Source organism: Arvicanthis niloticus, chromosome 5 (assembly GCF_011762505.2).
Source record: "Arvicanthis niloticus isolate mArvNil1 chromosome 5, mArvNil1.pat.X, whole genome shotgun sequence".
In the NCBI taxonomy this organism is placed as follows: Eukaryota; Metazoa; Chordata; class Mammalia; order Rodentia; family Muridae; genus Arvicanthis; species Arvicanthis niloticus.
In genome coordinates this window covers 42,625,948-42,641,526 of record NC_047662.1, presented here as the reverse complement: position 1 = coordinate 42,641,526, position 15,579 = coordinate 42,625,948, and the positions used below count along the sequence as shown (strand labels likewise).

The following is a 15,579-nucleotide window of genomic DNA, read 5'->3' as shown; positions in this document are numbered from 1 at the left end:
GGCAACCTTGGGACATGGCCATTTTCTCCACTCTGACCCTTAAATCCAGTTTCTTTCAGAACTAGGCACACGGGGTAGCAAGTAGTTTGGGGCTGGACATGGTATTCATGTTCTTACCCCCCAATCCGCTATGAGTCATGAGATCTCAGCTTGCAAAGGCACACATCATCCCATTTCTTTCCCTTCTAATTATTATCCAAACAGCAATCGCTGTACTGACAGCAAGCACCTGCCATGCACCAGGGCCCAAAGGCACACCCTCACGTCCCCACACATTAACTTCCTGCCATCCTTCAGCCTTTTTGCTCTCCCAGTTTATAGTCAAGAGGGAATTTAGAGGTTAGTAATGTCCTCAAATTCATGTCGATGGCAGGAGGCCCAGCAGGGTTCCAGTGTGGATGAGTCTTCCTGCAGAGTTCCACGACAGGGACCCCCCTGGGTGTCTTGACCAGGAAGTGCTCCATCATGGCCACAACTTCAAGGACAAAATTCCTCATTTATCTTGTTTTGAAATCATTGTCTCCTTTTAGGGTTCATGGTCATGAGCTTCTTGGGGGCCTGGTGGTGCGGTGGGATATAAACAGATGAAGAGGCTGAGACCTGTCTGCAGGAGGAGTCGAGGAGAGAGAGGCTGTGGTGTGGAGCCATGGTGCCAGCCTTGCTGGGCCTGAGCTCCTTACAGACCCTCGGGGAGCCTTGGGGGTACACTTCTTAGGCTGAGCACACACGCCAGTTATCCATTTGCCTCCTGCCTCCGTCTTAGGAAAGCATTCAGTGCTCATCCTTACACTCTTTCTTATCTTTGTCCCACAGCCAAGAGGACCTGTGCAGACAGCGACTTTACCTGTGACAATGGCCACTGCATCCCGGAGCGGTGGAAGTGTGACGGCGAGGAGGAGTGTCCCGATGGATCTGATGAGTCAAAGGCTACCTGTTGTGAGTCTTGCCCTGGCCTCAGTTTCCTCCTCAGTACTTTCACGTTGGCAGGTTGTTAGGCTCACAGGACATGGTCAGAGGATGCTCTGTGTCAGACCCTCTGGACCGTGGGCGGCCCCTGGCAAGCAGGAGAGCATCTGTGGAGCTGCTCTGCCTGCCTGTTTCCCTGCCTCCTTCTCAGCTCCCTTGTAGGTTGGGCTCAGTTCCTGCAGCACCAGTTAGAAAGGTGCTCAGCCCTGCCTCACCTCAGGCCCCTGCTCTCATTCTTGAGGATCTGAATTGTAATTCCAGCAGCGCTAGCGGCAGCTGGTGCGTGTTAATCATTTACCGCGGGCCACACCTCGCTAAGCTCTTTGTATTCCTTTTCTCTTCAGAGCAGCCTCTAGAGGCAGGTACTGCCACTTTCTGAATCTTCAAAGGGGGCATACAGAAACTCAGAGAGCTGGAGTGATTTGTCCATGGCCACCCAGCCAAGACTTCAAGGGCCCCCCTCTTTTCTCAGGCCTGTTCTTCCTGGCTGGCTACATGATGACATAAGGAACCGGGGTGAGGTGGTGTAGCTGGTGCTCCGGGACTGCCTTCCACACTCAGGGCTTTGTCTCTCCGTGATTTCTTTTCTAGGCTCTAATCCTCAAAGCAAACTTAGACCTGGCAGGTCATTCCGTGACATTTGTTAAATTAAAAAGGAGATGAGAAGGGGGAGGGGGAGGGCCCAGTGGTCCAGAGGCAGAGCTGTAGCAGTGCAAGCCTGAGACAAAAGGCTGTGGGGAGCACGTGGAGGATAGTAGAAACGAAGGGGAGATCCAGAAGCCCCTCTCTGGGTCTAACATTTGCCCCAGAGGTAGAGGCAAGAACAATGGAGGCCAGAGTCCCATTTAAGGATGCCACTGATGATAACTGGGTTTTCTTGTCTCCTAGCAACAGAGCTACCAGTTTCCAAGAGAGAGAGAGAAAGGGAGAGCAAGAGAGACCCCCACCCGAGACAAAGGGCCCCTCATTTCCTAGGCAGCTGCCAAGCCCTCCCCAGTTTTACCACAGGCCCATCCTTTCCTTACCACACCAAATGCTACACCATGCTGTCCTGGGAGGCCTGGAGACAGAAGGAAACCCTGTGCTCTTTCCTTGCCCTTCCAAAAGAAGGAATCCCTGCCACACTTGCCTGTGACCGCCATCTTCATGCCAGCCTGGAGCATGCAAGGGTGCTGCATCTTCCCCAGAGAAAGAAACACACTAGACCAGGTGTGGCCTCTTGGCCATGGCTGCTCAACAGAAAAGGGACAGAGTCCTGTGCCTCCTGGAGAGTTTCTGGGGTTGGGTTGGGGCTTCCTACCCTAATAGCCAATTCTGCCTTGATCCTGGACACAGGTAGAGGCTTTGTGGAGATCACTGGGGGGCGGGGGGGCAGTCTTGCTGCCTTCTGGCTATGCTCCCTTCTCTCTACATCTCTGTTTAGTGGTATTGCCTCCCTGCCCTATTGGGCCTCTCACCTGTCCCACTCTCCCAGGCTCCATCCTTTCTGGCTCATGCCCTCTCCCCCCTCTTTCCTATCCTGCCTGTTTCCTTGTCTTTCTCCCTCAGAATGCCGGTGCTCACTGTCCTCTGACTGGTAATGGACCTACATACCCCACTCCTGACTCCCAGATCCCTTAAAGCTAACAGCTGAGCAGCTAGAGGCCTTAAGAACTTGATAGACTTGCCTCACAGACCGGCAGCCTGTTTGTGGCAAGTGTGTCTCCCGTGACAAAAGACAGGCTTCTCAAGCTCTCTGAGATTCATGGGGCAGCAGCCAAGGCAGCACCCAGGAGCGAAGAGGCCCAACTCCCTGTAGATTATCCCAGAGAATTCGTGTGAGGCCCTATATCACCTGCCCCTCCTCACCATATATGGTCCCAATTTAGAATCCTAATGATTTCCCCATTTTAAGATTCCTAAATTCTTAGTAGTCTAAGACCCTCTTTTTTGCCCTTGCCCAGTGGGGTACAAAGTCTGGGATCCCTACTTTATGAACCACCGCAATGGTCATGGGGTCTTTGACTAGGGAGGGCTGTCTGGAAGGATCATCTTGAGAGGGTCTTGGAGGCCAGGCAGGATTTGAGGCAGCTGGACTTGGTAGCAAGCTTGCTCACAGCTTCCCAACTGAATGAAAACCCAGCAGCCAACCCGCTGTCCATTTAATTGGTGTTGCCATAGCAACTTTCATAGCCTACCAGGTTTCTGGGACTGTGCCAGCTCCCAGGATAGAGCCTTACTCCTCACCCCTAACGGAGAGATTACAGATAGAAGAGAACAGTAGGCTTGGGGTCTGGTTCAGTTGGATCAGGTCGTTTGCCTTGAAACGTCATGTAAGTTGCCTAGTCTTCCTGGGCCTCAGTTTCTCCATTTACAGTGAGAAAATATAAATATTGGAGTAAGTGCTAGCATGGTCTGTTTTTGTACTCGGGCCTCAAACTCTCTGCCCGCAACATAACAGTTTATTAGACTATCGGGACACTAGATTCATATTATTCAAGTATTGTAAGGGGGGTTGTGAGAAGCAGAGGGATCTGGGAGCAGGTACTCACTCATCAAATACAGCCAGAGCCACACTGGGAAAGCCCAGAACATTTGCCTAATGAAAGGATCGTTTGTGCTCTAATTATAGCTCACTTGATTGGGGATGCTTCTGACCCACCTTCAGGCATCTGCTGGGAGGGGCACAGGCAGGGAGCGGAGAGACTGGTCCAAGGGAAATGAGTTACAGATCTGGGTGCTACTTACCAGGTGTGGAGTTTTTTCTTTCTTAGCAGCTAGCTCAGGCCCTCACTCCTCACTCCTGCTCACCTTTGTATAGATCAGGACATACAGGCCTGGAAATCTGACATCACTCATTCTACCTGATGCTGTGTGGAGGAGCTTGTCTCCTTCAGGGAGACAGGGTGCAAGGGTGTGCCTCCTAAGGCACTTCCTTAGGTTGCCCAGCCAAGTGAGACTAGTGGTTCCAGACAACCCAAGTCTCCAGTCTCCGTAGAGCAGGCTATATCCCCATTTGGAAGTTGTCTGTCCATAAGACTCAAGTCTCTAAGACTGAGGACCACTGAGGAGCCATCAGGCACTGTCAACAAACATCTTTCTTTTTTCTTAAATTATTAACTTATGAGTTGGCAAAGGATTTCTGAAACGTTATTCTCCCGAAAATAGTAGATGCCTTCAGTGACTTCAGGGTGGCACTTAAAACCCCTTCACAGTGTTGTCTGGCAGTAGGGACTTTTGCTTCAGCCTCTTAGAAGCTTAAACACTTGGACAGCAAGTCAAGGGTGTCCCTTGGGAGCATCTATTTCTGAGGGAAAGGCTATACTGGGATGGAGACCATGTCTTGATGAGACACGTGAGCTCCTGTGCATCCCCCAGGGGCAGAATCAGCTTCCATCGGCTGCAGATTTACATTTTCATTGCATGGGACAGGACAAGAGTAACTGCTTCCTGAGCTGCAAGTGTGTTTCAGGCTTTTGAGTATAGGGCTTTCCATATTGCCTCCTGCAAACCACTTACCAACCCCAGGTAATCATTCAACTCTCCCTTCAACAGAGGAGAAATAGAGAGCCAGAAGTCAGGCATCTGGTCTAAGGACCTCAGTAAATGAGATTTGGTCCTAGGTCTATTGACTCTAAAACCAGGCTTCTTAGCTTATACCAACTGGCTTATAGGTCTTGGCTTCAAGGATCCTGGAAGTAGGCATCAGTTGGTCACATTGCTCAGCCTACCTGAGCAAAGAGTAGGTGGGCACCTCATTGACCTTTCTAGCCATGCCAGGAAAAGCAGCAGTCTCCTCATGTGCAGTGGCTAAGCAGTATAGATAGGAATGGAAATCCAGCTCTGTTCCCTCCATAAGACTCTCTCAGCAAGACTTACACACTCCAGGCTTTGCTCTCTGTCTGGGAGGTACCCATCAGCACTTTCCACAGCTCAGCAGTGGGCAGTGCAGAGGCCTGACCTGGAGCCAGGACAGCCACGCCTAGACCCAGCTTTGGAGAAGTGCTATATCACAAGAGAGACAGGCCTGTGAGGCACCTGCCCTTCTCTGGACCCTGGAATACCACTCCAAGAGATGTTTGTCAGCCTGGTCTCCTTGGCCTCTTTTGTCCTGGCCTTCCAAGAGCCTCGGCTCTTTAGGGGTGAAGGGACCGATAGAAAGCACTGCTGGGTCCTTGAGAGCCTGTAATTAGAACTGTCTATTTAGGGACACAGCAAATGCCTTATTAATTATAAAGAAAGGAAGCAGACAGATTGTTTAATCATTGTCCTTGTTGAAAGGTTATGCTGTTAACTGTATAAATATTCATTAAAAGTTCAATCGGCTGCCTGCTGCACTGGGGGCTGCAGAGCCAGGCCTCCAAGATGGTTCATCTGGCCAAAGGCTATTTCAGTCACCTCAGCTTTGGGTAAGAGAGTTTGGGACTGGCTCTCAGTCATGCCTGGTTTAATGGAAGGACAAGGCTTTTGTCAGACTATAAACTTTTGGTTCAGAGGAACCCAGACACAGTGTCTTTCATATGCTGTGCATATTTGGGTGAGTTACTAGATGTCTCTGAACCTTGGGACTGCCTCCCTCCTCAGTCTAGGAAACAGTACTGCACAGTCCATTTGAGAATGGTGCTTCCGGAATCTACTCACAGCCTTCTTGCCTGTCAGGGCTCAGGGTGGGGGTGATGATGAGTTAGTTGGTTCTTAGTTGTTTCTGTTTATTAAAACAAAATGCCACAGACTGAACTGAGTATGTTGTAAATCAGAGGAATCTATTGTACATAGTTCTGATGCAAACACAGGACACCCACAGATTGGTATCTGGTGAGGGTCCATTCCTCCCAGAGGCTGCTTTCTCCCCCAGATCTTTATAGTAGAGGGGCGTGGAGTCTACCTCGAACATCTATATGTTATATTATATAATTATATTATAATTTACTTGTGTATTTCACGTATATAGTACTGTGCCTGTAAGTACATTTTCATGCAAATGTGTATGGTATTAATCGTGTTCCTTTTCTTCTGCCCGTCCCTCTCCTGTCAGCCCCTGTGTTCCTCTAGATAATTTTGCTTCTATTTTAATGTCATATATACACACTTAATTTTATATGTCTATATAAAATTAGAACCACAAATGAGAGAAGATATGCAATATTTGTCTTTCTGAGTCTAGCTTAATTGCTTAATATGATTATCTCCGATTGAATTCATTTTCCTGCAAATGATATAACTTTGTTCTTTATGGCTCAAGAACAAAAAAAAAAATCTCTGTGTGTGTGTGCACTCGTGTGTGTGTGTGCGCTTGTGTGTGTGCCTGTGTGTGTGTGTGCCTGTGTGTGTGAGTGTACCTGTGTGTGCCTGTGTGTGTGTGCCTGTGTGTGTGAGTGTACCTGTGTGTGCCTGTGTGTGTGCCTCTGTGTGTGTGGGCGCCTCTGTGTGTGTGTGTGTGTGTGTGTGTGTGTGGCTGTGTGTGTGAGTGTACCTGTGTGTGCCTGTGTGTGTGCGTGCCTCTGTGTGTGTGTGTGTGTGTGCCTGTGTGTGTGTGTGTGTGTTTTGTTTGTATCCATTCTGCAGTGTCTTTTCTAAGAGGACATTAACCCCATTGGTCGGGCGCTGCTCTCCATGGCTTAATTGCCTCCTAAAGGAAGGTGGAATGGAAAACATTGAAGCTGAGCAGGCTGACCCACTTACGTGTGCGTAACTGTAACTGTGGCCATGGCTCTTCCCACTCCCCTCGAGACTTAGTTTTTCAAGTGTATAGTGCCTTGTGCTCACCTTCTCCTCCCACCTATTGCTTTCTCTGGGGGGTGGGGTTGCAAACATTTGTACCCTGTTTCTCTAGGGAGCTATGATACTACACAAAGATGAAGTGTACCATACCTCTTCAGTATGCAGACTGTTAATCCAGGGGTTCTCCCACAGAGGTACCCAGGAACTGCTTTAGTTGAAAGTCGTTACTAAAATGCAGGTTCCAGGACCTGGAGCAGTGGCTCAGCGGTTAAATGTGCTTTCTGCTTTTCCAGAGAGCCTGAGTTTGGTTCCAGCCCCCAGGGATCTGATGTCCACTTCCCCTCCCCCTAACAGCACCCCTCCCTTACCAGTACCCCTCCCCCCAATCCCTCTCACCAGCACCTCTCCCCCTACCAGCACCCCTCCCCCACCAGGACCCCTCCCACCAGCACCCCTCCCACTAGCACCTCTCCCCACACCAGCACCCCTATACATCTGCCAGACACGTCTTCACTGGAAGAAAAATATAAGACTTTTTAAAAATGCAAATTCCTTGACCTTCAACATCTCTGTTCAGTCACCATGACCTGGGGCCCAGGAACTTGAGCTTCTACCACCTGCCTCAGCTCCTGCCTCTCTGTTAGTACCTTCTGAGAGTCGGCTGGTCAGCTCCAGCTGCTTCATGCTCTGAGGCATCAAGAAGTGCTTCTGGCATTCCAACATGGACTGCCTGCTCTCCCCGAATGGCCATCCCCCTCCATCAGCCCACAATTCACCACCCCACAGGACAGCCCAAAACAGTTTTGTTTTGTTTGTTTTGTTTGTTTTTTTTTTTTTTTTTTTTTTGGTTTTTCTTTTTTGTTTTTGGTTTTTTGAGACAAGGTTTCTCTGTGTAGCCCTGGATGTCCTGGAACTCATTCTGTGGGCCAGTTTGGCACTGAACTCAGAGATTTGCCTGTCTCCACCTCCCGAGTGCTGGGATTACATGTATGTGTATGTGTATGTGTATGTAGATGGCGATCTTCTAGCAAAATTGGCCATTTTAAAAGTTCACTGAGTACCAGTGCTTTCCAGAACTCTACCAGGCAGTTACTTCATGTAGAGTGAACTCTGTGAGCACTGGGTTCCCAGTGGACTGCCCTGTACTCCATGACAGGTGTCATGGGATAGCTTCGGGATCCACTCTCCCCACTGAAATGGTATGGAATCACCTGGGGTCCTTGATTTAGACACCTGCCCCCGCCCTCTGCCCCTCCCCACTGCCTCTGCCCACTGCCCCCCTTCCACTTCCCCTCCCTCTGCCCCCTGCCCCTCCCCCTGCCCCTGCTCACTTTTCTGTGCCTTTTCTTGCATCAGCCCATTTTTATTCATCTCTTGTGGCCTTTCATTCCAGCCACAGAAACAGAATGAGAGGAAACGGATCATAGATCAGGGTGAGACATGAATCACCCTTCTTCTGTGGTATAAAACTGTGCCCAGTCTCTGGTATCAGACAAAGCTGCCAAATACCCATGTCACTCTTGTGTGCGTGCGTGTTTGTGTGTATATGGAACTCAGGGCTCAGCATCATGGTATTCAGCAGTGCTCAATGTCATTCATTGAATGGATCAACAAGACTCAATTATGTGTGGATAATAGTGACCGGGAACACGTAGTAAGCCTAGGCCGGGTGTTCTTCTAAATGTTTCACAGACATTAATCTGGTCGTTAAAAAATCCCATGCAGCAGATCACTGTGTCATCTATACTTTGTTGACACAAAGAGAAATATGTTAGGCCACGGTCACGTGGCCGGCAAATAACTGAGCTCCGATTCAAGCCCAGGCAGCCGGCCTTCAGAGCCCACGCCCTTACGTTCCATGCTGAAGGCTGAGACATAATCCTCACCCTGCTGGGTTATTATAAAGATTAAATAGAAGTGTCTAGCACAATCTAGACCTGAGCCTGGGACTCCTGCACACTGGGGAAGGCTGCAGGGAGCCAACCAGAGGTCGTGGATGCATCTGCCTCAGCCGCCATGTGGAGTAAAGGAAGCTCAGAGTAGGAGCTTCCCCCAGTACTGAATGGGGTTCTCATTCTTACAAATTGAGAATCAACCCAGGGGCTCTAGGCCCCTGATTGAGTCAGCCTCTGATTGCGGCTGCAGTAATTATAGCTGCGCAGTCCCGCTGGGCCCTGCACATGGAGGCTGCTCTCTGTGGTGGGCTCGACGCCATCTTTGCAGAGACTTAGCCTGTTGCTGCTAAGGTTCTGATGAGCCCTTCAGACCCACAGGTTCAGATGACAGTTGCTGAGCTGGAAGGTAAACTTAGGTCCAGTTAGCCATATCTTACCCAGAGGCACACAGCTGGAATATATCAAGGGTGTGGCAACTCCGTGGTGCTAGATCTTAAAGGGAAGACATGTTGGGGCCCTTGGGTCAAGAAAGAGTTGTGTGCCTTAGGCTAGGAGACTCTGAGAGTGTTCAGCAGGGCTGTGTGGGATGAGGCCAGATTTAGGACACAGACAGCCTTTAGAACAGATTGGCTTCCAATGAAAACATGGAGCAGGGCGTCCCCAGCAGACTGCCAGGGACTTACGCTAAGTAGCATGACTGGTTGGTGCTATGACCTGTGTCACCCTTAGCTAAGCTATGCCTGGATGTCTGTCTCTACAGCCAGTGAAGAGTGTCCTGCTGAGAAGTTAAGCTGTGGACCCAGCAGCCACAAGTGTGTGCCTGCCTCATGGCGCTGCGATGGAGAGAAGGACTGTGAGGGTGGAGCTGACGAGGCTGGCTGTCCTACCTGTGAGTCCAGGGCCCCGTGGCCAGGCAGCCTCAGGAGTGCTGACCTCTTCTTGGGAGGGTCGGTGGGAAGGGATGAATAATGATAAGAACATTAGAAACAAATGGCTGGGCACTTAAGGAGACATTTTCTTCTTTCATTCTCATGAACACCTCATGAATAGCCATTACCATCCCCATTTAATGGATGAGGAAACTGAGGCTCAGACAAGGGAGGAAACATGGCCAAGGCTGAGGGGTGGAACTGAGATTCAAATTCAGGTCTACACACAGCTCTTTTACCATGACTGACATCTGCTCATCCATTCTCCAACTCTGCCGTTTCTACTGATCTCCGAGTAAGAGCAGGGGACCAAAAACTGGGCTGTGTGAAATGTGGTGTCTTGGGCCAGGGCACTGGCAGTACTGGGGAGAGGGCATGTGCAGACAGATTCTCAGGGTGTGAAGGACGACTATTGCTGAAAGCTCAGACTGGGGTGCATGTCACATGCAAAGAAGCAGCCTCAGCAGGGACAGATGGAAGTGGTCATTGGGATGGTTCCACATGGCTGAACTTCAAACACAGGATTATCTCCTCAGAGAACAGTCCGGCAAGGTTTGGGCTGGGGTTGGGGGATGGGGAGGCTCATTCCACTTCTCTGGGTACTTACAGTGTGCCAGGTCTGGAGTAAGGTTCTGAAAGGGACAAGAAGGTGATCCCACGGTCCCCTGGTAACTACAGACTGACTGTGCTACTAGGGCTGAGATCTACATGGTCAATCGGGAGGGTGTATGCCAGGCACTTGCCTGTTACTGCCTCTCCAAGCATCTCCCCACTCCCCACTCTCTCCCTAGCCACCTCTCCTGGTCCAGGAGCCAGGCCATCTCCTCAAGGCTTCTGAGATCCCAAGAGTGGAGGGCTGATGGATGAAGCAGGAAGTATGGGGATGGAGGCGAGGGTCCTGGCTAGGGTCTACAGTTTAAAGCTTCAGTGATGCAGTGGCTTCAGCTGTGATAGTTCTGTGAGAACTCATCCTCCCATGACAGCCCCCCTCAACAGCCCCAACCGTGTAGTCACATGATCCTTCTAGTATAAAGCTACCAGCCACCACTGCAGGTGGATAGGGCATTTTAGACAGGGACATTTCTTGTTAAAGAAACCAGAGCTGAGAGAAGGTCCTGTGGGCTTGCTGTAGCTGGTGTAGGGAAGGAAACTTTCCTTCCAGTTCTGTCCTGCTTGTGAATGCAGGGAGTGGGGGCCCTGGTCTTGGTGGTGGGATCTGCCAGTTACTGTCAGCATCAGAACCTCCCTGGGAATCAATCCATTGTTATGAAGCACTTCCTATCAGGACTCTCAGAAGATGGAATCTTCTCTCTCTGGGCTTGTATAAACTGTGTCTAGACAGGCAGGTGGGTGTCAGCAGCAGCATCTTGGGGGCTGGGGTACCAGAGAGCATGTGCTTTCCCCTCTGGTGTCACCACATCCCAAAAGCCCAGAAGGGGGAAAATGCAGCCGTTAGGGAATTGGTAGAGCTGTCAGAAGAACGTGACATGATCTGCTGACACTGTAACACCGAAGACATCACTTTATTTTATGTTCAGTAACAGTGAAAATTGACATCTTGTCACCAGAAAATAGAAATGTGGGCTCCGGGCGCCCCCATGTGGAGAGATGCGGAGCTGCTACCATTGTGTTGGTGGTGGCCATAGCGTTCCTGACCCCCTTGAGCCCTCAGGGGGGAACTCTAAAGAGGGAAAGGAGGCAACACCCCAAACCAACCCAAACAAACAAACAAGAAAGCCGAGAGGATGGGTCAGAGCAGACGGAAATGCTCCGGAATCCAAGTTCTGGTTCTCTTGTCAGATGTGATCGAGAGCAGGGTGTTCCCCGCTGAGCCTCAGGTTTCCTGTCTTTAAACTAGCAGCTGGGCTGGCTGGTCTCTAAGGTCTTTCCTGCGGACTTCAGACTAGCCTATCAGAGAGAGGAAGCCCAGGCTGAAGACAGGCTGTTCTTTAATTACTTCATCCACACCCTGTAAGGGGTCTCCGTGCCTGTCCTTAGAATTAGGGAGAATGAAGGGCATGGCACCCAGACGTGTGGGTGGCTGTGAAAGGCACACAGAGGCAGGCTGGGGCAGAGGGAGATTTCCTATGCAGGGAAACAAGAGGCATGTGATGGATACAGATGGAATTTGGACCCTTATAGTAGAAGCTCTCTGATTTAGAACTAAAAGCAATGGTAGGCTGCAATGGGTTTCCCAGAAGATGGAACAATTCGAACAAAACCCTGGAGTGGAACTGTGTGTTCTGGACCTAGCAAATCATCAAGGTAGTCATAGCTGGGGTTTGTTGAGGAGTGAGGTGTGGGGACCAGGGTAGTAGAGGCTGGGGAATTAAGTAGTCTCTGCAAGCTATATACCCAACTATGCCACAAACGGACAAACAAACCCCTGCCCTGTCGTCTGGTGTCAGTCATGTTACAGATGATTTCCTATCCTTCAAGACAAAAGTGCTCTGCAAACTTAGAGCCCCTCTCTGCCCCACCATGTACTTGGTGAAGCCCAGAGACTCAGAAAGGGCAAATGTGGTCCAAGGTCAGCTCCCCTTCAAGTCTCGAGCAGGACCTATTCCGGCCTGTAGGGGAGGGTCAGAACTCCCTGTACCCCACTGTAGCAGAAACAACGGGCTGGGTCACAAGGGATGGGATCTGGCCGGCCGACGGCTCTCTGTCCTGCGCAGTGTGCGCCCCGCACGAGTTCCAGTGCAGCAACCGCTCTTGCCTGGCCTCTGTGTTCGTGTGCGATGGCGACGATGACTGCGGTGACGGCAGTGACGAGCGCGGCTGCTCGGACCCGGCCTGCCCGCCCCGCGAGTTCCGCTGTGGAGGAGGTGGCACCTGCATCCCTGAGCGCTGGGTCTGCGACCGCCAGTTCGACTGCGAGGACCGCTCAGATGAGGCGGCTGAGCTCTGCGGGCGAGCGGGCCAGGGGACCACGGCCACGCCAGCAGCCTGCGCCCCTACCACCCAGTTCACCTGCCGCAGTGGCGAGTGTATACACCTGGGCTGGCGCTGTGATGGCGATCGCGACTGCAAGGACAAGTCTGACGAGGCCGACTGCTGTAAGCCCCCTCCGTGTCACCCAGTCCCACCCAGAGCCTGCTGATATGACCCTCCTACTGGGAATACAAACCCTGCTTTAACAGAGACTTTACATTGGGAGAATGAAGTGACTTGCGGGAGGTCACATGGCTGCTAAGGAGTGGAGCTCAGGTCTGACCCCAGAAGCTAGGCTTCGTCACTGGTACCTTTGTCTCTGCTGTGTGGCCATTTCATCACACCTATTGCTGCCCTTTCCTGTTCCAAGGAGTCTGGCACTGGCCCCCACCCCCCACCCCACCCCTGCCACCTCTGTCATACCGACCTAGGAGTGCTTCCATACCGACCCTGACCCTGTCAGAGTCTGCTGACTGCCCCAGCTATGTTGGGAGCCTTCCAGGACTTTGGCAGATCCCGGCTGCTTGCTCTTACAGGCACAACTCACAGTGTGCTTTCTTCATCTGTGCGTTTCCCATCTCTCTGCACCTGAGCTTCTGGAAATGGGCTCTTAGTCTCCAGGCTCCCCACCAACACCCAGCACAGTGCCAGGTTCAGGAAAGGTTGACTGAGTGGACCAAATCACTAAGTCATGAGCACCAATACTCAGTGGAAAACCTCATGTCTGTGCTGAGGTGGTGGACAGGGAAACAGGAAGCTGGAGTGCTGTGTGACCTTTGGCAAGGCCTTCCCCCTCTCTGAGCTTCAGTCTCCCCATGTGTACACTAGAGATGTCTTGGGTAGGTGTCCTTTGAGGCCTCCTAAGCTCAGCCACTGGTTCATTCTTTCCAGGGGCGGATGGGACATGAGGTGGTGGGGAGAGCTGTCCTGGTCGCGTGGGTCCTGACCACCTCTTGTCCTCTCTCAGCAGCACTGGGACCCTGCGGCGAGAATGAGTTCCAGTGTGGGGATGGGACTTGCGTTCTTGCAATCAAACGGTGCAACCAGGAGCGGGACTGCCTGGACGGGAGTGACGAAGCAGGCTGCCTGCAGGGTGCGTGCGATCCTGGCAAGGGTCCTGGCAAGGGTCCGTGAGGAAAGGCTTGTGACCCTCCCAAGCTCAGACAGAACAGAGCTGGGGGAGTTTTTCCCTTGATCATTGAGACGATTTTACCCCTTCTGCGTCCCTTGCCCATTATCACTGGAATTCCTTCCCATGGGGATCTGGGGGTCCAAGAACTGGGCTTTGTAAAGGCTGAAGAGGACTAAGGGGGCCAGATAGGGCTCTGCAGGGAATCTAGCCTCCCGCCGTGTCTACACCTAAGCTTCCTTACTAGTTCCCAGACTGAGCCTCCCCCCCCCCCCCCCCAGAGAGTCCCTCTCAATCTCAGGAGGCTCTGTTGTTCACTACCTGCCCTTGAGGGATAGAGACCCTACCCACCTGCCATCTGGGAGCATTCATCTCAGAGTGGGCAATGAGCATATCCCAGGCTCATGGGACTCCCAGGACCCTAAGTGCCCCCCAGGACAAAGACCCCTGTGTGGATATGTGAGGATCTGTCCTGTGAGAAGACTGTGGTTCCACTGTCTGTCCTAAGGTCCCCTGAGAGACCTGTTAGGGTTGGCCTTTGAACTCTGTGCATTTTCTGTGGGCCTTGGTTGGCCCTGCCCAGCCATGTGTTTCCCACCCTCTCACAGGCACTGTCCACTCTCTTGTCTGGCCCGACAGAGTCAACTTGTGAGGGTCCCCGCAGATTTCAGTGTAAGAGTGGCGAGTGCGTGGACGGCGGGAAAGTGTGTGATGATCAGAGGGACTGCCGGGACTGGTCGGATGAGCCTCAGAAAGTGTGTGGTATGCTACCTGTCTACACCTAACAGCTGAACTAATGCTCTCACCGTGCTCCCTCCTGGCACCCAGGCTGGAGGCCCTCTTACCCTTTAGACCCTGTGCTCTCCTGTAGCCTCACACTGGGCCCTCTGCCTCTGGGATCTCGTGGTCTGTATTGCTGCAAAGCCCCAGGGCCCTCTTAACAATCCGCACACTCAGATGCAGCTGCTTCTCACAAAATCAGCCTCCTCATTTCAGCCACATACAAACTGAGTGTGCGCCCTCTGCAAGTTTCTCCCTTCCTCTGTGTTCCTGCCTTGCTGATCTAGCCATGGCCTCGGCCCCTGAGCTCTTCCAGTTCTTGGCAGGACATCGTACAAAGTCAAAGATTGGAGGAAGCAGCCAGGGAGCCCGTTAGGAGCATAGCCCAGCAGCGCAGGCCGGGCCTGAATGGGAGTAGGGCCCTCCCAGCAGCAGGCAGTGTCACCGTTCTAAATCCTGAGAAGCTGGAACTGGTGAAAGAATCCAGAGTTGCAGTCTAACTAGAGAGAAGTAGGGTGAGCCTGCTCTCCAAGGACTAGTGAGGAGAGCAGAGGCTCTGAGATGCAGGTGGAGCAGAAGCCATGAGTGTGCAGAAGGGTTTGTGAGCCATCTCTACTTGTCTCAGGCCAGAATTTAGAGAATTGGACAAAGGAGTCCCAGAGAACAGAGTCAGATTGGCCCCTCCTTGTCCTGTCTCCTGGAAGACCCGCATCTCCCCTCCTGGGGACTCAGAGGAACAGTGTGCCCCGGAGCTCTGAGCTTCTTTGCTCCCCTACTGAAGATGTAAATGAAGTCAGACTGAAGGGAAACATAGTTAAGTAAAGCTCACTGAGCCTCTGCCTGGGCTTGCAGGAGACAGAGACCCCACTGCCTGCAGGCCTTGCCTGGAAGAGATCCAGAAGGGACTCCTAGAAAGGGGGGCAGGGAATCAGGAGCAGCTGAACCCCTTGTCCACAACACTCAGATTTGTGGTTATCCAGGGTCTTCTAACCTACCAAACTCTCTATCCGCATCCTCTGCATGACATGTCACAGAGAAATACATGCTTGTTTGTGTCCACGTGTGTCCTTTTTTTGTCTGTGCTGGTGAGAGTCAAGTGTCCGTACCCACATCTCTGAATTACTGCATTCATGTATCTCTGCTTGCATCTCCATGTCTGTAGAGCCTGCAGACCTGTCTATGCCTCTGCACATAAGCTAGTGTGTATATGTGTGTGTATGCATGAAGGTGTGTGCATGCAAGTATGTAC

General features: G+C 51.7%; 1 protein-coding gene across 20 annotated transcripts in view; it reads left to right on the top strand.

The window, feature by feature from the left end:
* The window catches only part of Lrp8 (LDL receptor related protein 8), a 72,140-nt gene that overhangs the window by 30,617 nt on the left and 25,944 nt on the right, over positions 1–15,579 (top strand). For 4 of the 20 annotated variants that reach the window (XM_076934519.1, XM_034502506.2, XM_076934520.1 and 1 more), the window contains exons 3-7: positions 814–936; positions 9,322–9,450; positions 12,166–12,546; positions 13,389–13,514; positions 14,190–14,312. In XM_076934519.1, coding sequence (XP_076790634.1) covers positions 814–936; positions 9,322–9,450; positions 12,166–12,546; positions 13,389–13,514; positions 14,190–14,312 — 882 coding nt within the window. The remainder of the gene's footprint in view (positions 1–813; positions 937–9,321; positions 9,451–12,165; positions 12,547–13,388; positions 13,515–14,189; positions 14,313–15,579) is intronic. The other 16 variants (XM_034502520.2, XM_034502518.2, XM_034502519.2 and 13 more) reach the window with 7 other exon arrangements.